This window comes from Callospermophilus lateralis, chromosome 2 (assembly GCF_048772815.1).
Source record: "Callospermophilus lateralis isolate mCalLat2 chromosome 2, mCalLat2.hap1, whole genome shotgun sequence".
Lineage (NCBI taxonomy): Eukaryota > Metazoa > Chordata > Mammalia > Rodentia > Sciuridae > Callospermophilus > Callospermophilus lateralis.
Window position 1 is genome coordinate 123321057 of NC_135306.1, and position 26161 is coordinate 123347217.

General features: G+C 34.8%; 1 protein-coding gene across 2 annotated transcripts in view; it reads right to left on the minus strand.

Annotated features, from left to right (window-relative positions):
* The window catches only part of Dync2h1 (dynein cytoplasmic 2 heavy chain 1), a 337531-nt gene that overhangs the window by 52776 nt on the left and 258594 nt on the right, over positions 1-26161 (minus strand). For both annotated transcript variants that reach the window (XM_076843827.2, XM_076843826.2), the window contains one exon: positions 24595-24711. In XM_076843827.2, coding sequence (XP_076699942.2) covers positions 24595-24711 — 117 coding nt within the window. The remainder of the gene's footprint in view (positions 1-24594; positions 24712-26161) is intronic.

Consider the following 26161-nt stretch of genomic DNA (forward strand, 5'->3'; position numbering starts at 1 on the left):
AAATGAGATGTTAAATGGTGCATCTGATAATTTAAATATATGAATTTTTAACAATGTAACAATAAAAATTATATATTATAACATATCCCTTTCCTAAAAAAGATATGATCACTAGCATAGACACTAAAAATTAAAGATGCAGTTTTAACCTTCAAGTATGAAAGTCCAAATTATATCTTGTCTATCATATCTAATAAAATATCTTGAATATGATTAATGTCATAAACACTACTAGAGCTTGCTATACCAAAGCTTAAAAGAAATAAAGATAACATTTAATCCATGAAGAGTCTGTATGTTTCCCAAAATATGTTCACTTCTATTTATTAGATATACCCAGCACCTCTGTGAACATTGATTTTGCTTTTGAAATATTTTTGTCTTTTTTTACTCCATGTTCACAGTATTTAAAATATTTAAAATCCCCTCCACCTTTAGGCTTCTAACAGCTTCTTAACCTAATCCACATCATCAATTTACGTTTATGAAACATGAACCTTTTCATATCACCTCTCCACCTCATTGGTTTTATTATAACACTACTGACTAAAAGATAGTGTAACTACTCCAGTTTGACATTAAGCCCTCTCTAATAAGATCCTAAGATTTTTTTCTACAGTTAGATTAGAATAATAATCAGGGCAGACTTCTCCTTCTCCCTGGAATAACACTCTATTGATTTTTTTTTCCTTCTAGAGAATTCTTTAATATGTAACCTTCAAAAAGGAGTCTTTGTTGACTTTCCTCTCAGATTAGTCACTCACCAGGGCTCCCAAAGAACTGTAATACCTGTACTTTTGTTTGTTATTATAATCGTCATCGTAATTTCTAATGTAAATCACTAACACCTGGTATAGTGACTCTCACATAGCAATCCATCAACTCATATTTGATAATGAATGAAGGAAAAAATGAGTGAAGGGAAGAGGTTATTACTTTTTTTTTTCCTTCATGATAAAGCTAAGAATGAAAGACCAGAACAACTTAATAGGAAAAGATTAGAATCTGGAGTACTGCCTGTTCTTTTCATCAAACATTCATTTATTTTCTTTGTGTAAGTATAACTTTTCTTTTAATTTGAGCTAGCAATTAACCATAACCTGATAAAAATGAAAACTCTAAAACTAGAATAACAGTTCTTTCAATTATCTATATGAATAAAATTTGAAATTCTCCCCAAATCAGAGAATTCATAATTAAGTGCCATACTTTATCTTCTCTAGTTTCAAACACAACTTTTATGAAGATTATGTTAAAACTTGGCACAACAGAAATAAGAGGAGGAAAATGAGTAATAGTTGAGAAGGCTGTTGAAGGAAGACTTTAGCTGGCCTTTATTGGTATTGCAGGGCAGGGCGATTCTGGGAGAAAGAAAGATTATCAGAAAGTCCCCACAGACAGGTCTACTATGATTTGTTCACATAGCACTGCAATCTGCTTTACTTTGGAAGATGCTATGAAGTCAAGTTGAGAGAGGGGGAAAAAGGTTTTCTTCTGGAAAATTACTTTGCTAATGATATACAGGATGATGCAGAGAAGGTATTTACCATAAGCAGAATGAAATTTGGAGTTTTCTGCAATAATTCATATGAGAAAAAGCATAAACCTAAATCATGGTAATGTTACTGGGAAGGAAATGGGAAAGAGAATAAAACCCAAAACATTATAGCAGGATGAACTGCAATATATTTGAAAGATTTGGCTATTAAGAACTTAAGATAATGATATAATATTTATATTACAAATAAATAAAATCTCAAAAAGTGGGCTGACTTTTGAACAAAATTATCTGCCATACTTCTGAATTCTATATTTGACAAAAAGAAACTAAACCCAGAAGATGGGGTACAACAAGAACAGAAAACATCTGGAAGACAGGTATTTGGTTAGTCGGAGGATGGATGGATATGGTAAATGTCAGGGGTAGAGCCAGTTAGGCTACAGAGATATTTAGGTTGCAAACTCTTCTTTTTACTTTGCCGTGAATAGATCATCATCAATCATGCCACTAATTCTGGGCTTAAAAAAAAAATCAATATCAAGCACTGGACATAGGTAGCAGAGTACCTGATATCTCATAGCATGTAGTTCAGATAGGTATCAGGTACAGGAACAAGACTGTTTCTTTTCTGTTTAATACTCCAAAGAAGAGAGGACCCAACATGGCGGCGGGCGGGGAGGCAGCACGTTCAGTACCTCCTCAATAATGGGGTCAGAGAGAAGCATTAATACGCTCAGATTCTACTTGCTGAGAAACTTCTAGCAAAATTCCGCTGAAGTGAGATCTGCTGGTGAATTTGTAGGATTATTGGAAGTGACAGTTTGCCCCAGACGAGTGAATCTCTGCCACATGGCATGGAGGTCCAGACCCATCACCCGCCGCTGCTGTGCAGCGACCAGCACAGTAGGAGACGGTTCAGCAGGCGTGGTGTAGGGACCCTATGAAGAGGTCTCTAATCAAGCCTTCATGAAACAGGGAACCAGAACTAAAACCAACCGAGACTGGGTCAGACCAGAGACAGGCCAGACCCACCCCTCCCTTCAGACACTCCGGCAAGGAGCCTGGGGCACACCATAGCCGAGAGGTGACCTCACCAGAATTCGGCCGATGGGATTCCTTCCCAGCGGAATCAGCTTTAGCAGGTGTGTGACTCTGACCCTCACCAGATACATACAGCCGGGAAACCTCAAAAATCTGGACCCAGAGCTCTGTGGGCGTGACTGTAGGGGCCGAGGGAAACAGAGGAGATTCCCGACCCCAAAATCCCACTACCGCCAGCAGTGTTGGCGTGACTCTAGGGGCCGAGGGAAGCAGAGGAGACTCCTGACCCCCAACTCCCTCTACCACCAGCGGCATGGGCATGTCTGTAGGGGCCGAGGGAAGCAGAGGGGACTCCCGACCCCCAACTCCTCCTGCCGCCAGCGGCGTGGACGTGACTGTAGGGGCCGAGGGAAGCAGAGGGGATTCTCGACCCCCAACTCCCCTTACCACCAGCGGCGACACCCAAGGTCTTAGCCGCCAGTTCCCGGGGGCATGCCCACCCAAGGAGGCCGGAAAAATTAAACTGTCCGTTCCAGATCACCGCTCCACAGCACTGGAGCTTGGATGAATGACAGAGAGAGTGCTCAGTCGTTCGGGAAATAGGGCACGCAGTGGGGCTTCAAGTGTAACCAGATCCTTGGAGAGTGCCTCCGGTGAGCGGGGGTCTAGCTGGTTGACAGGAGGAAGGGGGGAGGGGCAGGAGAAGAGAAACGGATATGGACTAACAGGATTGAGAGACTCCCAGGAGCCGCCTTACAGGGATTGCTGTTGGCACATAGAGGGCAGAAGTTCAGCTCGGAGGGCACAGCTGCGCCTACTGGAAGAGAAGAAAATGGATCTACTAGCCAGAGCAATTAGACAGACAAAAGAAATTAAAGGAATAAAAATAGGAAAAATAGGAAAAGAAGAACTTAGGGATAACAGACTTCATTTTTTAAAAAATTTCTATTTTATTAGTTTTTTTTCTCCCCTTTTCCTTCCTTCTTTCTTTCCGTTTTCAAGTTTTATTGTTCTTTCCATTCTCCTCTATTTTATCTATCTCTCTCTCCCCCTCTTTCTTTTTAAGAGCTCCTTCCTTCCCCTTCCCTCCAACATTCATCAGAAGCATTACGTCTTCCATTACGTTTAATTGTCTAAATGCAAATAGGTGATTGTTTCGAGGCCATCTATAGGGCTCCTAAATAACTAGCTATTACCAAACACTCTGATCCAATCACCTGTAAATATCCCCCTTCAGTAGAGCAATCTTCCAAAATAGCCAAGACAATACTAACCTTCATACCATCATAGCAACTAACCTAAACATAAAGTCCAAAGACCAAACAACAAATCACTATATGCATACAGAATCCATCAGACGTTTATGAATTGAATGAATCAGCTTTAAAGTACAATAAAGCCCAACATTTTTAGGCATAGTCTCCCACCACAAAGGAGAGACTACAGAGATATACAAAACCAAAACAAATTTATAGGAGAAAACAGAAACACAGCAGTTAAACAGAGTTGGAAAGTAATGTGAAAACATGAAAAAACAAGGAAAAAAAGGATTACAAACAATGCAGGACAACTTAAATCTACAGGAGAACCTAGAGGCATCAGAAAAATGGACAGAGAAAGAACTCAAGGCATACCCGACTAAGATGGAATGGAATCTTAGAGAAGTCATTAGACAGCAAGTCCAAACAACGAAAGAATACTTTGAAAACGAATTGCATGAGCAAATTCAAATAGCAAAGAATGAACTCTACCAGGAGACAGAGCTTTTAAAAAAAATCAAACAGTAATCCTAGAAATGCAGGAAACCATAAATCAAATTAACAACTCAAACGAGATATTACAAATAGACTACATCAAATAGAAGTCAGAACATCAGATAATGAAGACAAAGTTTATCAACTTGAAAAGAATATAGTCAACGCAGAAAGGATGGTAAGAAATCATGAGCAATGCATCCAAGAGATATGGGATGTCATAAAAAAACAAACTTGAGAGTCATCTGGATAGAAGAAGGTATAGAGGTTCAAACCAAAGGAATGAACAATCTGTTGAATGAAATTATCTTAGAAAACTTCCCAGATATGAAAGATGGAATGGATTGGAAATACTGGAAGCCTACAGGACCCCAAACATACAAAATTGTAATAGACCAACTCCAAGACATATAATTATGAAGATAGCCAACATACAGAACAAGGAGAGAATATTAAAAGCTACGAGAGAAAGGAGGCAGATTACATTCAGGAGTAAAACAATTAGGTTAACGGCTGATTTTTCATCACAAACGTTAAAAGCAAGAAGATCCTGGAACAACGTAATTCAAATGCTGAAAAATAATGGATTCCAACCAAGAATACTGTATCCAGCAAAATTAAGCTTCAGATTTGACAATGAAATTAAAATATTTCATGATAAAAAAAGTTAAAAGAATTCGCAGCCAGAAAACCAGCACTGCAAAGCATTTTGAGCAAAACACTACAAAACCTTCAAAGAAGAATTAATACCAATACTTTTCAAGTTATTTTAAGAAATAGAAAAAGAAGGAGCTCTTCCAAATTCATTCCATGAGGCCAACATCACCCTGATCCTGAAACCAGACAAAGACACCTCAAAGAAAGAAAACTACAGACCAATATGTCTAATGAAATTAGATGGAAAAATCCTCAATAAAATCCTGGCGAATTGAATACAAAAGCATATCAAAAAAATTGTGCACCATGATCAAGTAGGATTCATCCCTGGGATGCAAGGCTGGTTCAATATACGGAAATCAATAAATGTTATTCACCACATCAATAGACTTAAAGATAAGAACCACATGATCATCTCGATAGATGCAGAAAAAGCAATTGACAAAGTACAGCATCCCTTTATGTTCAAAACACTAGAAAAACTAGGGATAACAGGAACTTACCTCAACATTGTAAAAGCTTCTATGCTAAGCCTCAGGCTAGCATCATTCTAAATGGAGAAAAACTGAAGACATTCCCTCTAAAATCTGGAACAAGACAGGGATGCCCTCTCTCACCACTTCTATTCAATTTATTTCTCGAAATACTAGCCAGAGCAATTAGACAGACAAAAGAAATTAAAGGAATAAAAATAGGAAAAGAAGAACTTAAATTATCACTATTTGCAGATGATATGATCCTATACCTAGAAGACCCAAAAGGGTCTACAAAGAAACTACTAGAGCTAATAAATGAATTCAGAAAAGTGGCAGGATATAAAATCAACACGCATAAATCAAAGGCATTCCTGTATTTCAGCGACAAATCTTCTGAAATGGAAATGAGGAAAACCACACCATTCACAATATCCTCAAAAAAAATAAAATACTTGGGAATCAACCTAACAAAAGAGGTGAAAGATTTATACAATGACAACTACAGAACCCTAAAGAGAGAAATAGAAGACGATCTTAGATGATGAAAAAATATACCCTGTTCATGGATAGGCAGAACTAACATCATCAAAATGGCGATATTACCAAAAGTTCTCTTCAGGTTTAATGCAATACCAATCAAAATCCCAATGGCATTTCTTGTAGAAATAGATAAAGCAATCATGAAATTCATATGAAAAAACAAAAAACCCAGAATAGCAAAAGCAATTCTAAGCAGGAAGTGTGAATCAGGCGGTATAGCGATACCAGATTTCAAACTATATTACAGAGCAATTATAACAAAAACAGCATGGTACTGGTACCAAAACAGGCGGGTGGACCAATGGTACAGAATAGAGGACACAGAGACCAATCCACAAAATTACAACTTTCTTATATTTGATAAAGGGGCTAAAAGCATGCGATGGAAGAAGTATAGCATCTTCAACAAACAGTGCTGGGAAAACTGGAAATCCATATGCAACATAATGAAACTGAATCCCTTTCTCTTGCCATGCACAAAAGTTAACTCAAAATGGATCAAAGAGCTTGATATCAAATCAGAGACTCTGCGTCTGATAGAAGAAAAAGTTGGCTCCGATCTACATATTGTGGGGTTGGGCTCAAAATTCCTTAATAGGACACCCATAGCACAAGAGTTAATAACAAGAATAAACAAATGGGATTTACTTAAACTAAAAAGTTTTTTTCTCAGCAAGAGAAACAATAATAGAGGTAAACAGGGAGCCTACATCCTGGGAACAAATTTTTACTCCTCACACTTCAGATAGAGCCCTAATATCCAGAGTATAGAAAGAACTCAAAAAATTAAACAATAAGATAACAAATAACCCAATCAACAAATGGGCCAAGGACCTGAACTGACACTTCTCAGAGGAGGACAGACATACAATCAATCAACAAGTACATGAAAAAATGCTCACCATCTCTAGCAGTCAGAGAAATGCAAATCAAAACCACCCTAAGATACCATCTCACTCCAGTAAGATTGGCAGCCATTAAGAAGTCAAACAGCAACAAGTGCTGGCGAGGACGTGCGGAAAAGGGTACACTTGTACATTGCTGGTGGGAATGCAAATCGGTGCGGCCAATTTGGAAAGCAGTATGGAGACTCCTGGGAAAGCTGGGAATGGAACCACCATTTGACCCAGCTATTGCCCTTCTGGGACTATTCCCTGAAGACCTTAAAAGAGCGTACTATAGGGATACTGCCACATTGATGTTCATAGCAGCACAATTCATAATAGCTAGACTATGGAACCAACCTAGATGCCCTTCAATAGATGAATGGATAAAAAAAATGTGGCATTTATACACAATGGAGTATTACAAAGCACTAAAAAACGACAAAATCATGGAATTTGCAGGGAAATGGATGGTATTAGAGCAGATTATGCTAAGTGAAGCTAGCCAATCCCTAAAAAACAAATGCCAAATGTCTTCTTTGATATAAGGAGAGCAACTAAGAACAGAGCAGGGAGGAAGAGCATGAGGAAAAGATTAACATTAAACAGAGATGAGAGGTGGGAGGGAAAGGGAGAGAAAAGGGAAATTGCATGGAAATGGAAGGAGACCCTCGTTGTTATACAAAATTACATATAAGAGGTTGTGAGGGGAAAGGGAAAAAAAACAAGGGAGAGAATTGAATTACAGCATATGGGGTAGAGAGAGAAGATGGGAGGGGTGAGGAGGGGGGATAGTAGAGGATAGGAAAGGTAGCAGAATACAATAGTCACTAATATGGCATTATGTAAAAACGTGGATGTGTAACCGATGTGATTCTGCAATCTGTATTTGGGGTAAAAATGGGAGTTCATAATCCACTTGAATCAAATGTATGAAATATGTTATGTCAAGAGCTTTGTAATGTTTTGAACAACCAATTAAAAAAAATATTGAGTGATAAGAACTGTGGTACAGATAAATAGATGTCAATCAAAGCCTACATTCCACCATCATTTCTAATCCCATGCCCCCTCCCTTCCCCTCACCATCATTTCTAATCCCATGCCCCCTCCCTTCCCCTTTGTTTATTCTTTATATGTGTTCTTTGCTCATTTTTTATGATTGAATATATATATATGTATGTATATACATATATATATTAAATATTTGTCTGGCAAAAAAAATACTCCAAATAAAAAGAAAAAGAACAACGACAACAACAATAAAAAATACCCCAAAATCTATACCTATACGTATTACAATGAAATTTATGATAGCAGACAGAATATTCTAAAGGAAAAAAATCAAAGTCAGTTACAAAGAAATAAAAATCGGATTACAGACTTCTTCAATAAGAAGACTAATAAGTAATATTTTCTAAGAGTTGAAGGAAAAGAATTCAAAGCTAAAAATGGACCTACATTTATTTATACTATCAGTCAATTAGCTAATCTTACACAAAGAGCAACATTTAAAAATAATGCTTAGAAATGCTTTTAAATTAGAGGTTACTTCTGCTAAGCCAGGCACCATATATTCTTTTATTTCAATGAGATGCAAATTTCACAACACTGAGAAAGTAATTAATAGAGTCACATACTATTTATTTCCCCCACTACAAGGAAGGCCTGGCTATATTTATTTGCCTTCTGCAGAAAGTCAAAACCTGAATTAACAAAGCAGTCCTAGCCATTATAGTGGCCTAAGAATCTATTCCACTCCTAAGGGCTAAACCCCATTAGCTCATTCTGAGTGAGTTAATCTCTCCCTAAAGAAATAGTAAAGCCCAGTTCTTAATTACAGAAAAGGCAGTCAATTCTATAATGAAAGAACTTTACATATTTATTATTCAGTCTCACAAGGAAATTTTTTAAAAAAATCAAAGTGATTTCAGCCTACTTTATTAAAGATTAATGTTCATAAAGCTCATAAATATAGTATGGGCTACTGTCCATGTGAAATTGATTTGGGAGGCCGCAGGGTAAGATCAGATTGGAGATTTAGAAAGGATGCTTAGGATTACTGAAATCGACCATTTAAAAAAATTGGATCATATATTTTTAAAGTTTGTGTTAATTACTAATGAAGTTAGAACTTTCTGGGTTGTGTGTCCTTTACAGTTAAAGAACAGGGCACTCTACTGTCATATATATCTAAAAAAACAAAAAACTTTTTAAAAGAAAAGAATAGGAAAGAATTAGCTTCACTTTTGAGAATGAAAAAAGAAGAAAGAAGCCCTAATAATAGGGTTAAATGCTATGTGTAAGAATGTACGAAATTAATTTCATGCTTCTTTAGAATTTGGAAAATGGAATTATAACCAAATTACTAGTTTTTCCCAAAACCTATAAGTGTAATAAAATATTTATTCAATAAGAATATTATTAAATTCTATTAGTGGGTATGTGACCTTGCCTTTTGGTTTTATTTCCCCCATTCAGTTTCTCCCTACTGAAGTTAAATTTCTGTCTCTGGAGAAGAATATCATGTAATCCCTTACCCATCCCCTCCTCTTCGAAGGGCACCAAGCCGATTGGTGCCAAAGTCAAAAGTTTTCTCGACCAATCCCCAAGGTACACAGTGTCCACTGGCCCGTTCCTGAGTTACCCAGCCAATCAGCACCCGCCATGTCGCCTAAAGAATCCTTCTTAAGCAGAAGCTTGTAGGCTCAGGCTGCTGTTCTCTTCCTCTCCTTTTCTTCCCCTTGGGCATCCCCCACCTGCCCAATAAAATCTATTGGTTGAATTTCCATCCCGAGTGAGTCACTTGCCTTTAACTATTTACTGTTAGTAATATCTGCTATATAGGGTTAATTTACTAAAAACAGAATAGTAAATTTCTGCACTTGAGAGTGTCAGAGACTTACATATCTTAGTATCTGTGCCCAGTGCCACCATAAACATGAACATATGGGGGCAGAGGGAAAGATATGTCATTGATAATAAAATAGAATGCTGAGCTCAAGTAGACCTTCCCCATACCTTGATGTTGTTACCTATCCAAAGGTAAATGAAATATTATTTTTCCAAAAATAATAGTGTAACAGCAAGAAAGCTGACATTGAATGACTCATATGTGCCAAGGCACTGCCATGAGTATTTCAATGTTAATGAAAATATTAACAAGAATTATTCCCACACCAAAATTTTATAGTTCTATAACAGTAAAATGGGCAAAGCAATATGGTAGCTATGTAAGATCCTCTGATCTCCCTGCAGGCAAAATACAGATAAAATTTAAATACCCTCTAGCATCAGTGTGATTTAGTTGTTTGCTTTTAGATAAGTTTAAAAATCACTAATTTTGGAGGTCACACAGCTATGCAATATGTTACTTTTCTACTAGTTTTTCAGCTTGTAGATAACACCTGTGATCCTTTACTAAAAAAGGACTATTCCTCCCTGAGCATGCAGCCCTTTTCTTCATTTAAGGAATATTTGAAACTAGCATAAAATTGACTTAACCAAAACTTCTCCAATCTCTCTCCTTGCCCTTGAAGATTGAGAACACCACAATAAAATATTTCAAGATCTATAGGAGCATCATGATCAATAGATTATCAATCACCATGTTTTAAAACATCCATTCCAGACCAAGGAGAAACAATTAGTAGTCATCAATCATTTCCTACCCCCGCCATATTTCCTTCTTGCCTAAAGATATCTAAAATGGAACATTAAACTTGTGCTAAATTAAGATGGCCTCTCAAGGTTCTTCTAGTCCACCATCTTGGTTTTACCAATTTACCAAATAAATCTTTCCACTCCCTAACAAGTTTTCTTTGATTCATTAGCCCCCTTTCCAAAGGCAAGTAAACATATTTAGGTTTAGTAAGTAATGCAGGCATATAGATTAGAACAGGTATTCATACACCAAACTAACTTCAGAAGCATTTAGGAAATCAAGTTAGAGACCATAGTGCCTGCTTCTATATTTTAAAAAATGAAAAAGAATCATTGAAGAAGGCATGCAGGAAGGAGTTGCCTACACCACTCTCCCACAACTCCAAACAGCCAAACCTGAAAGAAGATAACTCCTGCAGAGGGGAGAAAGAAGAAATTTAGTTCTTCTTTAACCAGGCCAGCCATTGTTAAATCCAGTGCTAGGTAGAGCCCGTTAACTACTATTGACAGGCCCATTCCTATGGAATGAGCAACTAGAATTTCATTAGGCCAAGCAGTTCACAAATTCCAATACTCCTCCTGCAACCACAGGTACCTAAGTGAGAAACAAGACTCCACCCACTGGGGAGCAGGGCACAAAAGGTTCTGTCTTGGAGCCAAATGCCAGACCTGCCATGGTGAGATTTAGTACCCAATAGAGATCCAATAACCAATACTCAACATAGGCCAGAGCTCACTGATAGAAACTCTATACTTGCCCCAGCATCAGGCAGAAACCTGTGGGGCATATGTCATCTCTAGCCTTGGTGTGGGCCTGAAACACAACTGTCCTCTTTCCAAGACTACAGTTCCTAAGCACAGTAGTGAGCAAAGTAAGCACAAGACTTTGTTCTGGAACTTGGAGCTGGGCTGGTGAAACTAACATGAGAAGATCCTAATGGTTCCCATCCCCAGGTCTGTCTGCAGATGGATCTCTTTAATAGCTCCCATGCTAGGAGAAGACAAGTGGCCTTAGTCTATCAGACTTACATTTCAGTTACTTAGTATTCCCTACCGCTGTTTAAAGCAGTCTTGGGTCAAGTATCCACTAAGCAATAGGGAGCCCATAGAAATGCAGACCTTGGTTCTAACTCAGTGTTAGATGGGTCTTCACAGATTGTTGGCTCACATTATGACACAGCTTGGCAGCACTGGTGGTCACAGGCATGACTTAGGAACCTGGTGCTGGTCTAGTATCCCCCATACCTCTCCATAGGCTGGTAACTATGGACAAGGCATCTGGGCCTACCCCAGCTCCAAAGAAAGGCTTGTAGGGACAGATTATTCTTTATAAGCACTCTCCTGACTTATTCTGAACAATATACCAACAGTGTATTGGGGATAAACCTGGGCTTAGGTGGCCTTCTAATACTGAAACAGTGGTAATACAGCAATAACTATCTGGACCCAGATGCCATATAGTGCTGAAACAGAGGAAGTGACTAGAGGCAGAGAGAAAATAGCATGCCTAGCTTTCTAGAAAGACAAGCACAAAGCCAGATTCAAAAGACTAGAATAAATATCTAATCCTTCAATGCCCAGAGGATGTCAAATGCCAAAAAACATCAAGAGTTTAAGAAATCATGACCTCACCTAATAATAAAAATAAGGTACCAGAAATTGACCAGAGAGTAATTACTATGGGAGAACTCTCAGAGACTTTAAAACAGCTATTTTAAGAAAAGTGAGCTTTAAAAAAAAAAAGAAAGAAAGAAAAACATTTTAATACTCTTAACAGAAATTTAATAAGGAGATGCAAGAATTAAAAAATATCAAACAAATCCTTGAGCTGAAAAATAAAGTGGAATATTTAAAACACAATAGAAGGCATCAGTGTGGTAGATCAAACAGGAAAAAGAATAAGTGAGCTACAAGATAGGCTATCTGAAAATACACAGAGCTGAAAAAAGAAAAATTACTCTTATGAGGATTGTGGGACAGTATTGATAGCAAATATTCAGGTTCTTGGGGTCCAAGAACGATTTGAGAATGCCAAAGGGTTAGAAAGCTTATTCAAAGAAATAATAACAAAAAAAAATTCCTAGAGAAGGATATAAATATCCAGATACAGGAAGGTCAAAGGTCACCAGTCAAATTTAATTCAACCAAAGCCACTGTAAGACATCTTATAATCAAACATCCAAAAGTGAAAGATTTTTGAGCCTACAAGGGAAGAGAAATAATACAGAAGGGTGTCCCAATTCACCTAATCACAGACTTCTTAGCAGAAATCTTACTAGTCAGTAGAGGATGGTCAGATTTTTACAGTACTGAACAACAACAATAATATATCAGTCAACTGAGAATACTGTAACTGGAAAGGTTATCTTTTAGAAATGGAGATTATAATATTTCCAGAAAAAGAACAGCTAAGAGAATATATCTTTACTAGATCTCTTCTAGAAGAAATGCTAAAGGAATTTCCTCAAATAAAAAGAAAGACATTAATGAGTAAGAAGAAAACATGGGAACATAAAAAACTCACCGGTAAAGAAGATAAGGATGCTCTAATATTGTAAGTATGTTACATAAACCATTCATTAATTTTCAGTACTAAGACTAAAATAATTTAAGTTAAAAACAATAATAATTACATTAATATGTTAAGAGGGAAAACAGATCAATTGAAATATCAAATATTTAAAATATAATGGAGTACAAGTGTAATTTTAATATATTTTCTCTTGTTCTTTGTTTTTTTCTCTTTATGATCATGCTATATTTCTATCCTCTCTCACTAGCTTTGTATAATCAAAGGATGCCTTTCCTAAGCCTCAAGGTAACCACAATGCAAATATCTGTGATAAGCACACACAAAAAAGCAAGGAACAAAAAACCAACTACTAAAGTAAATAACCAACAAAGAAAACCATTAAGAAACAAAGAACTAAATTAACTATAAATGGCTATAGTAAGGCCTTACTTATTAATAGTAAGACCTTGAATTCAAATGGATCTTCAAGTAAAAGACACAGAGAGACTGAATGGATGAATAAAGACCCACCTAATTATATAGAATTTTCAAGAAACTCATTTCACTTCTCAAGACATACAAAGATTGAAAGATTGAAATAAGATATTCCATCCAAATGGAATCTAAAAGAAAACAGAAGAAGCCATACTTATGTCAGATAAAATAGACTTTGAATGAAAACCAGTAAAAAGAAGGTCATTGTAAAATTATAAAGACGTCAATTCAGCAAGAGGAAATAATTCAAAGTATGTATCCAAACACATAAAGTAAATATTAATAGACCTAAAATAAGAGAGAGAATCTAATACAGTAGTAGTGGGGGACTTTAAAAATCCACTTTCAGGAATAGATAGGTCATTTGCATGGGAAATCAAAACAGAAACAGAATTATATTGCATCCTAGACCCAATGGACCAAAGAGATATCTACAGAATACTCACCCAATAGCTGTCAAATATACATTTTCACATCAGCACATGAAATATTCTCCAGCATGGTTCATAAGTCTACAAAACAAGTCTAAACAAATTTAAATAACTAAAATTTTATCAAGTATCTTTCCTGACCACAATGCAATAAAACTAGAATTCAATAACAATAAAAAGTGGAAATTATACAAAGATAAGAAAATTAAACATTTTTTTGGATCAAAGAAGAAAATAAGAAGGAAGTTAAATTTCTTGAAACAAATGAAAATGGAGACTAACACATCCAAACATATGGAATGCAACAAAAGCAGGACTAAGCAGTAAAGTTACATCAAAAAAGTATATCTCAAATAACCTATCCCTATATCTATAGAAACCAGACAAACATGAAGGAACTAAATGCAAAATTATTAGAACAGAACTAAAAATCAGAGCAGAAATAAATTATATGAAGATCAAAAATAGTGCAAAAAATCAACAAAACAAAGAGTCTTTTAAAAGGATAAAACAAAATAGTCAAATCCTTAACTAGTCTGAGAGAGACAAGACTCAGATGAAAAGAAGACATTACAACTGATACCTCAAATTAAAAAGTATCATTAGAGATTAATATGAACAACTATATGCCTACAAATTTGATAACCTAGAAGAAATGGACACATTCCTACATTCTTACAACTAAGTGAGATTGAATCATGAAACAATAGAAAACCTAACCAGACCAGTAACAAGCAAGAGGATGAATCAGTAATAGTCTCCCATCGAAGAAAAGCCCAAAAACAAAGGATTACCCTGCTGAATTCTACTAAACATTTAAAGAAGACCAATGCCAATTCTCCTTAAGTTATTCCAAAGAAACAGAAATGGAAGGAATTCTTCCAAACACATTCTACAAGATCAGCAAATAACCTGGCAACAAACCAGATAAGGGCAAGACAAAAAGAGAAAACTATAGCCTAATATCCTTAATGGACACAGATGCAAAAAGTTCTCAACAAAATACTAACAAACTGAATCCAATAGTACATAAAAAAGATTATTCAGTAGGATCAAGTGGGATTCTCTCCAGGAATATAGGATGGTTCACCATATACAAATCAATAAGTCTGTTACACTACATTAACAGAACAAAGGACAAAAACTATATTATCACCTTGATAGATTCAGAAAAAGAATTTGATAAAATTCAACATTCCTTCATTATAAAAATATTGACAAATTAGGCACACAAGGAATACATCTCAACATAATAAGTCACAATAGCTAACGTTATACAACATGGGGAAAAAGTTGAAAGATTTCTAAGATCTAGAGCAAGATAAAAATGTCCAAATGTCTACTTTCATCCAACATGCTATGCTGCTGACCATCCTAGCCAGAACAATCAGGCAAGAGAAAGAATGAATGAAAGAAAGAAAGAAAGAAAGAAAGAAAGGGCATCCAAATTGGAAGCCAAACTGTCACTATTTTCACCAAAACTATTAAAACTAATGAATAAATTCATTAAAGATGCAGGACACAAAATTAAGATACAAAAATTAGTGATGCTGCTATATGCCAATAGTGAATTATCTAAAATAAAAATTGTAGAAAGCTATTCCCTTTATTAAAACTACAAAATATGTGGGTGTTTATACAAACATGCAAAACACATATACCTAAGAATAAATGTAACTAAAGACCTGAAAGATCTTTATAAAAAAATTATAAAACATTTCATTATATAGAAAACTGAAGAGGACACCAAAAAAAGAGGAAAAACCGCCTGTATTCATAGATTGAAAGAAACAATATTGTTAAAATGTCCATACTGCCCAAAGTAACCAATTAATACAATGCAATCCCTGTGAAAACACTAAGACATTCTTCCCAGAATTAGAAAAAAAAATCCTAAAATTTATATGGAACCAAATTGTCAAAATTATCTTGAGTAAACAAACAGGAGGCATTATAATACCTGACTTCAAAACATACTACAAAGCTACACCAGGGTAGTTCACAAAGCATAGTACTGGCAATAAAAACACACACAGACCAATTGGAACAAAATAGAGTGTCTAAATTGGTATTTACAGCCAACTGATTTTTGACAAAGGTGCTAAAAGCATAATTTGGAGAAAAGTACCTGGAAAACTGGAAATCCACATGCAGAAGAATGAAACTAGACTTTTATCATTCACCAGTTACAAATATCAACTCAAATCTAATTAAAGACTAAAATATAAGATGTGAAACTGAAAAACGTTTAGAAGGAAATAATTCAGGACAATGAAATGGGCAAGGATTTTTTGAACACGACCCCAAAAGCACAAGGAAAAAACAAAAGCAAAAAGGTATAAATGGAATTACTTATAAACTAAAAAGCTTCCAATGGCAAAGAAACAAACAGAACCAAGAGATAACCTAGAGAATGAGAGAAAATATTTGAACCATTTTACAAGGAGATAATTTCTAGAACATATAAGTAACTCCTGAATCTAAGTAGCAACACAACCTGATTGAAAATGTGCAAGAGTCTTAAGTAGGTATTTGCCAAAAGACGACACACAAAAATAACCAGCAGATATATGCTCAACACCATCAATACACAGGAAAATGAAAAACAAAACCACAATGAGGTTATCACCTCATCCCAGCAAGACTGACTATTATCAAAAAGACTAAAAATAACAAGTGCTGGTGAGGATGTGGAGAAAAGTAAACTCATGTACACCGTTGATAGAAATGTAGTCAGTAAAACCATTATGAAAAACATATGAAGGTTTCCCAAATATTAAAACTAAAGCTTTGATATGATTTATTTATCCCACTAATTAGTAATATATCCAAGTAACTGAAATTAGTGTGTCAAAGAGACATCTATGCTCCCATGTTCATTACAATTGTACTCACAGTATCCAAGAAATGGAACTAATTTACGTGTCCAACAATGGATGAATAAATAAAGAAAACGTGGTACACACATATACAGTAGAAAACTATTCAACCATAAAAAAAAAAAAAAAACAGGATGAAATCCTGTCATTTGCAATAACATAGATGGTAATGGAGATCATTAAGTGCTCAGCCATAAAGAATGGAATTATGGCATTTGCTGGTAAATTTATCAAATGGAAATATCAATCCTAAGTGAAATTAAGCCAAACTCAAGAACTCAAAAATTGAATGTTTTCTCATATGCAGAAGCTAGAGCAAAATAAAGGAAAAACGATTAGAAGGATAGGAATAATAAAAGTAAAGGAAGATCAGCAATATAAAGAAGATTAAGAGGTAGAGTGAAGGGATGGTAAGGTCAAGCAATGCAGAATTAATTCTTTAAAAAATCGTATGTGCATATATAAATATACCACAGGGAGTTTAACCTTTATGCATAAATAAAAAGAACCAATCAAATATAAATAAGTAGACAAGCCTAAGGAAGTCTAGTAGAGGAAAGAGAACAGGGGAGAGGAGGAAGGACAGGAGTGAAAAGGTAGAAGGAAAAGGGGATCACAAATTGAAACCACATTCAATACCTGTCTGAGTTTGTCAGGATGAATCCAACAATTATGTATAACTATAAAGCTCTAATCAAGAAAATATCAAGGAAAAAACCTGGATTTCTATTTCCTTAATATGAAAATGTAAGTGTCCTATTATTCTGACTCACAAAAATGATTTTAAAAACTTATCAAAATTATATATTAAAATTATTTAAAATTTCCTCTCCAAATCTATTGAGTTAGTGAAAAAATGACAAGACTAAAAATTTTTCTAACAATTATAGTCGCTGCAATCACATTTAAAGAAAACTCAAGTCTGATCAGTCTAGACACAAACCCCCTCAAACACATACAAGTGGAATAACTTCCAGTTTACAGCTAGCAGCTAGCAGTTATGAGCAGCTCAGAGTGCTTGAAGAATCTATACTCTGTCAGGCCTGATAGAAATGCCTGCAGGATGGGATGCTCTGCTCCAGCGAGCCGTTAGTGAAACCATATCCTTAGCACTTGTGGTTAGTGTTGCCAAGCTGCCAAGCCAGGAAACTGATAGCCAGGAGCTTCAACATAGAACTCCTAACATAGAAACCCCCTCCCCTAGGGACAAAGACCCTTCCTGATGATAGCAATATTTAGAGCATCCTCAGTGTGGTTATATTAGGCATCAGATGATTGGCTTATGGATACTATCATCCAGATGGGCACATCCCACTCGAACCCTATAACAGTTGTATGCATTCCAAAAATAAACTGAGCTACTGGATGACTACCTGAGGTGGGTCTCCAGTTAGTTCTCTCACCAGCTCCTGTCTGTGTCTGTGTGTTGATTCCACGTCTCTACCATCCTGCAACAAGGTAGCCAAGCAACTATTTGACCAGAACCAAAGCACAAGTGTATTATAAAATATTGTGCATTTAAACACAATAGAAAACACTAAAATAATACTTATCTAGAACTCATGTTAATTATTCATTAAAAGTAATGATCATTATTCTTCCTAGAGAATTAATTTAAAACTCTTCTGTTCCCTGCAGTTGAAAACTCCCTTATTGTATAATTTAATTAGATTTTTGAAGTGACCCAACATATTAATCTAGGCTTGGATCTGTATAGAAATGTGTTCTTTTACTAATTAGAATAAGTATCTTTGTTAATTACATCTTTAAGATAAACCCTAGAAAAAAATATGCTACTCCTCTAGATTCATTATTTAGTTAACAAAGAGATATTAAATTTCCAGAATATAGAAAAACCCCATAACAATTCCACCCCAATATTATCTTTTAGATGTGAATTAACAATAGTTAATATTTGTAGGGTATTTATCATATGGTAGGCACAGTTCTAAGTGCTTTCTTTACAAGTATTAACTCTAGTTGTTATAACAATCTATTTTCTCCATTTTACAGAGCTAGTAACTAGGCAAAGAGTTAATTATCATGTACAAAGTGGAATTTTAGACTAGGTAGTACAGTTCATTAGTCCATGCTTACAAATTAAGACATAATGGTAAAAATAATTTATTTCTGTTCTATTTTACTAACTTTTGTATTTTATCTGACCACTATGGTTTTTAAATGAATAATGATAAATTATACTAAACTAAAAATTATATTATAAGTATGTGTGTGAGAGAGATACTGAGGATTGAGCCCAGGGTCACTCTATCTCTGAGTTATACCCCTAGATCATTTTTATTTTGAGATAGAGTCTTGCAAAGTTGTTGAGGCTGGACTTGAACCTTCAAAGTTTATTTTATAAGTGGACTTTGAATTCAGTCTCCATACTTCTTGTCTCATTTATTTTCTAGTGTTTCATTTTAAAATTGAGTTCTTCCAGGACCTCCTTGCTTTGAGGGTCTGGGTTGAGAAATCAGCTAAGATCTGAATGGGTTTCCCCCTATATGTTATCTGATACTTCTCTCTCACAGCCTTTAAAAATCCTAACCTTATTCTGTGTATTAGGCATTTTTGGTGTGGGTCTGTTGTAATTTTGTACATTTTGGTGTCCTGTAAGCCTCTTATATTTGATTTTTCATTTCATTTTTCAGGTTTGGGAAATTTCTGATATTATTTCGGTGAAAAGATTTTTATTCCTTTGGTTTGTATCTTCACCCCTTCCTCTATCCTGATAAGTATTAAATGTGGTCCTTTCATGTTATCACATAATTCTTGGAAGTTCTGTTTATGGTTTCTTACTATCTTCTCTGTGTAGTCAACTTGATTTTCAAGATTATACATTTGACTTTGTTGCCTATGGGTCTGACTTCCAAGTAGTTTATTCTGTTGGTTGTATTTTCCATTGAACTTTTAAATTTTTTTATCCCTTCATTTTGAGGATTTCTGCTTGATTTATTTTCATAATCTCTCTCTCTTTTTTTTTAAAGAGAGAGAGAGAGAAAGAGAGAGAGAGGAGAGAGAGGGAGAGAGAGAAAGAATTTTTTAATATTTATTTTTTTAGTTTTTGGTGGACACAACATCTTTGTTTTATTTTTATGTGGTGCTGAGGATCAAACCCAGCGCCCCGCACACACCAGGTGAGCACGTTACCGCTTGAGCCACATCCCCAGCCCAAATAATCTCTAACTCTTTATTGAAGTTTACTTTCACCACCTGAAATTTATCTCTGATTTCACTCCTTATATTTTATATCCAGCAAAATTAAGCTTCAGATTTGAAGATGAAACAAAAACCTTTCATGATAAACAAAAGTTAAAAGAATTTGCAACTAGAAATCCTGGACTATAGAACATTCTCAGCAAAATATTCCATGAGGAGAAAATGGAAAAAAAAAAAAAAAAAAGTGAAAACCCGCAAAGGGAGGAATTACAATTACACTAAAGAAAAGTCAATCAAAGAAGAAATAAAATCAAATTAAAAACTAGAAATAAACCCAAATGACTGGGAATACAAATCACATCTCAATAATAACCTTGAACATTAATGGCCTAAACTCACCAATCAAAATATACAGAGAGGCAGATTGGATTTAAAAAAAAAAAACCAACAATATGCTGTCTCCGAGAGACTTATCTCACAAAGACATTCACAGACTAAAGGTGAAATGATGGGAAAAAAAACATCACTCACGAGGATAGGGTAAATAAGCAGGGGTTTCTATCCTCATATCAGATAGAGTGGACTCTAAGCCAATGTTAATGAGAAGGGACAAAGAAGGACATTTCATACTGCCTAAAGGAATTATACATCAACAAGTTATAACAATCCTAACTATCTATGCCCCAAACAATGGAGCATCTACGTACATTAAACCAACCTTTCTCAATTTCAAGAATCAAATAGACCACACACAATACTATGCTTCTGTCACCAATGGATAGTTCCTCCAATCAAAAACTAAGAAGCTATAGAAGTAAAAAATACAATTGATAATTTAGATTTAACAGACATACATAGAATATTTCATTCATCAATAACTAAATACACTTTCTTCTCAGCAGCACATGAATCCTTCCCTCATATAGACCATGTTATGTAAGCTATCACAAATGTTGACATACAATTGTAATATTACCTTAATATATTTTAGCATCTGTAGGCTTATTTTGATAGCTCCCTTTCCATTGATATTAACTTTTGTGTTCTTTCTTTTTTCTTGATTAGACTTATTTATTTTTTAATCAAATTTTAGCTGTATTATTTCTCCTCTACTAATATATTTCTGGTCCTACTCTTATTTTTCCTTCCTACTACATAATTTGAAAATAATTTATTATTCTAGCTTCACTTTGATATAAGTACTGTAAGTTATGAAAGTTCACCTGAGTACTATTTTTAACCCAGAAATCCTGATATTTTAAGCTTTTTTTTTAATCACTTAGTTCAAAGCACTTTTTATTTATTTTTCTTGTGCTTTCTTCCTTGACTTCTGAGATAGTTATAGGTGTATCGTTTAATTTTGAAATAGTTGACATGGGGTTGAGGTCCTATATATCTTAAGGTGATTGGTTTCTAATGTAATAAGTCATACATAAAACACAATCTGCATGATTTCAAATTTTAAAAAGCAATGGAAATGCTTTTTATATTGATTGCATTGGTTACATACATGTCAAAACTGATCAAATTGCAAACTTCAAATATGTGCATTTTATTGTAGTTCAATTTTATCTCAATAAAGGTATGGGAAAAAAGAAGTTTATCTTGGGAATGAATTTATAATCTTTTTCATTTTGTAATTCTTTAACTTCTGTGTAGTTTCATATGAAGAAAAAACTATTAAATTGGAATGGTAACTATTCAAGTGGTGTCTAAAGAGAGCCTTCTTGTAATGAGAAAAAAATGCAAATAGAGCAAAATTGATCTTTTTACATACACCATTCTTGTGATCTCCTGCATTAAATATTTCATGAGGTGCATCTGAACAAGGTAATAGTTTCCTCATTTTTGTTACCACAAAATTTGAAAATATGAAAAGCTATGGATACAAAGTGGTATTTCTGATAAACTAGGGAGGATTGTCATCATCATTATTAAAAAATATATTATTAAAATAATAATATTATTATTAATAATATATTATTATTATTTTAAAATAATACTATTATTATTAAAAAACCACTTCAACAGAGAGGAAGGTAAGTCTATGTAGAGGGAAATATAAGAATAAAAATCTGAAAAAGAGCCTGGTCTTTTAAAAATAAAGAAACAAAATAGCAACAAAAACACTGGACATATGGTACAAAGAGGACCAAAAGAAGACAGTCAACCTGACTGGGATGAGACCACTAATGTTCATGCTAAATATGTCACCCTTTGTTTTATTCCTAAGTAATCAAAAGAGCTTTCAAAAAGATGCATTAGATGATCCAGAAAGAAAATTAAGAAGAATGTGGAGGATAAACTGAAAAGCGGTGGCTCCCAGATTTATCAAAGGACACATGTCTAGTTCAGTAGAAACAATAGAAGCCAAAGTAATCAAACATCAATGGGTCCAGAAAATTACTCCAAAATCTACTTTTATCCTTCCCTTCAATATTTTGTTTTAGCTTGCAATTCCTACCACTTGAGAATGACTACTCATGTGGAAAGTCTACTGACTTATTCCATGGTGTTTCCCCCCAAATAAAATCTTTCAGCAACATACACTATAATCTGTGCTTCTGAACACTTGTTTATCACAATGTTTTTTTGATATTGTACTCCACCCTTTTCCTCTGTGTATATAGGACTAATGTAGTGTGTGTGTGGGGGTAATGTCCTGACATAAATCAAACAACAGAGGATGAATAGTAGGTTATTATCTATATTCAAAATGACGGTTTGTGCAAAGGCAGAGAATTTGAGTTACTACTCTTGGGCTGGGTTTTAGAAGGCAAATAATTTACATTTGAAATCCTATTCACGGTCTTCTTTGTGTCAAAAAAAAAATTCTCAGAATTACAAAGATGGTATATATGTGTGTTAACAGTGGGATAGGATGGGACAGCAATAAAATCAGATAAAAGAAGCAGGTAGAGCAAGGAAGACTAAACAATCATCCCACAAAACTTCACACAATGGACAATTTAGGAAGTAATGGAAAGCAGGCTGTGCCTTGCTCCCAGTTACTCCATGATGTATAGAATGGCAAGTTTCTGTGCCTAAATCCAAGTTACTCCATTTTGTAAAGCGGTAGTTTGCCATGAGCTACTCCATTTTGAGTAAAAGTGAAAAGGTAGAATGACTCTATAACTCGTTTGCACAAATAAACAACCACTATCTCCCAGCACAACCATAAGGCACAGATTGACAAATAACTTACACATGCTAACTTATCAAGCTCAATCAAGGAGTACTTAGACACAAACTGAAACTACCATCTGTCTGTCCAGACCCTCTGCTTTGACAACTGCAGAAGTAGTCCCTTAAAATCTTTATCTGACTATCTACAGTAACTCTGATTTTGCATTCATCTCTCCATCAATGCTCATGGCCCAGTACCCTACAGCTGTCTTAACCCTTTACCTTTTTGACTCACTGTCTCTCCCTCCCGCCCCTCTGAAGTTTGATATGTGTTGAGTAAACTTGTGATTGCCCAGCTTATGACTATCAGATAACCTGTGAGTATTCTATGAACTACCACCACTAAAATTTATGTAGCCTGTGAATTTATTATTATCCAATAAATTCTAACATGATGGAAAGACACAAATGTGTTTGGTCTATGTTAATGACATAACTCACTAACCACAGAAGTGCCACAATTTCAAAGAATATAGTCCAAAGGGAAGTGACTTAGTTAAAAAAAAAAAAAAATCACACACTAATTTGGGCTGCTCCTTGCAAAATCCCATTACTGTATTCTTGTGAAAAATAGATATAAAAGTTGTTTTTGAATGTCAGATCTAATATGTGGTTAAAAACAACAAGGCCAACAACAAGGCCAGGGCAAATTCAGGTATGGAAATAGAAAATAAAACTTAAAGGAAGTAAGGCAACAAAGCTATGTAGGAATCTTCAATCTCACCCAAACTCTGAAAATTGGAACAAACAATTTACTTATATTTCAGGAAGAAGAAAATTTTCCATAGATATCTATTTATTGTATATTAGATCTGTAACATGTAACATTAGTTCTTTGAAATAATCAGGATAACTTTTACCATTAGTTAGCTATTTAAAAAGAAGCACATAATTATTTAATTACCATCATTCAATTACCATCTTATTTTTTACCTAGAGCAGAAAATAATATATTATTCTCAGAAAAAATAACCATTTATATAATACGTATATACATAATTTATATATGTGGATGTATATGTTTATGCATTTCAAGTATTGCATAAACCTTGAAAATAAGAATATTCAGTTACTTTTTTTTTTTTTTTAATGATTGGGAACTGGGCTTAGAAACTGTAAAAAGAAGCCGAGTCCTGGTAAAATAAATATTACCATCTATTAACACAAGAAATTAAATGTTAAAGGAGAGGACTGAAAACCTGTATGAATTTGGTTACAAAAGATGGAATAAATTCTATTAACTAGAATATGAAGTGATATGAAGAAAAATCAAAGACATCACTTGAGAGGAATATGTGAAATGTTATCCTTACAGAATTTGGGCAGAAGAGGAGAGTACAGGTTTAGGAAGCTAGGAAAAAAGGATGTGCAGAAAAATAAAAGAAAAAATAATCAGAATATTCCATTACTAACCTGGTTTAGTTTCTTCCACAGATTGAGGACAGGAGAAAGTTCATTAGACCAGATTTCTCTATCAAATTTGCAACCAGCTGTTACTGATCTCCCCAGGATCCTCAGCTGTGAAATAACCTAAATAAAAAAAAATTAGTAGCAATAAATAGAAATAATTGCAACAGAAAGAAACAATACCAGCACAAAACCAAGCATACTTATTTTATAAAAATGATCAAATATGTTGTAAGCAGGTTTTAATACTATTATCTCTGTACAATTGGCTTCATATTTTACTGATTTTATTTTTAGTAGTTAAAAAAAATGTAAAGGGAAACCAGTATAAAATTATAATTGTAATGTCTCTTATTTGCAAAGCTGCTACTTTATGCAGAAAGATCTCATTATCCATTATTAATAACCTGAGCTTTATTTGCTAATTTTTAAAATCTGTCTTTTTTGTTAAGTTTCATGATTTCCAAAATGCCAACATGTTTTTATTAAAAAATATAAAATGATAGGAAAGATAGTAAATAGCATAGTAAACACTATAAAAATGGTAAGCCAAATTTAAGTAATTACTGGTTGGTAAAAATTATTCATAAATCTAAGTTCTAATGCCCTACTAATTTTACATTGCCATTTCAATGTTTCATCTACACCCAGGGCTCCAATGAAAGACGTATAGTTCAATTAATTAAAATGAAGAAAGGTAAATAATTATTCCTTGTTTTGGATTTTTGGTTCCATATTTACTATTATCAGCTTCTCTATCATTCTCATTAAAAGCAATTAACACAGTGGCTTTTTCTAAAATAGAATTAAATAGATCCCATTTTAAGAGCATTTATTAACCTCCTTATTCATTTGTTAAAAATTATCTGAAATATTCCAAGTACGCTAAATCCTAGATCACAGATAGTGTAGTGTATGAAAGAAAGAAAGAAAGAAGGAAGGAAGGAAGGAAGGAAGGAAGGAAGGAAGGAAGGAAGGAAGGAAGGAAGGAAAGAAAGGAAGGAAGGAAAGAGAGAAAGAAATGAAAGAAAGGAAGAAAGAAAAGAAAGGATTGCTGATTGTTCTTTATAATATTTTAATTAAATATTAAAATTTCCACTACCCGGTCCACCACTTTGACACCCAGCTTGGCATTTAGCACTAGAGCTTGGCAAGAGATTGACCCCAGGAGGCCAGAAAGAGCAGTATCCCAGAGGAAAAGAAGTGGCCAAGGATAAGCTCCCTGTCCCACAAGTGGAACCCTGGGGAGCTTCCTGGGGTACAGTCTCCCAACATAGATTGGCATCTACTGGGCTCTAGAGATGCATTGTTAATTCAACACCACCAGGCAATTCACCATGCATAAAGCACATGGAACCTCACTAAACCTAAGCCCCATTCCCAGAAATTCCACCTATGGGAACTCCTTTAACAGAACCCAGCAAACACCCTGGAAGTGGAGCTAACAGATTATCCCATTCCATCCCATACCACTCTACCAAGAAGGGAAGTTAAGAATTCTTAAACCCCAACTTGTAACTCAGCAAGCAATACAATAAAAAGGAAGAACTCAACAGCCCATGGCTCACACCCC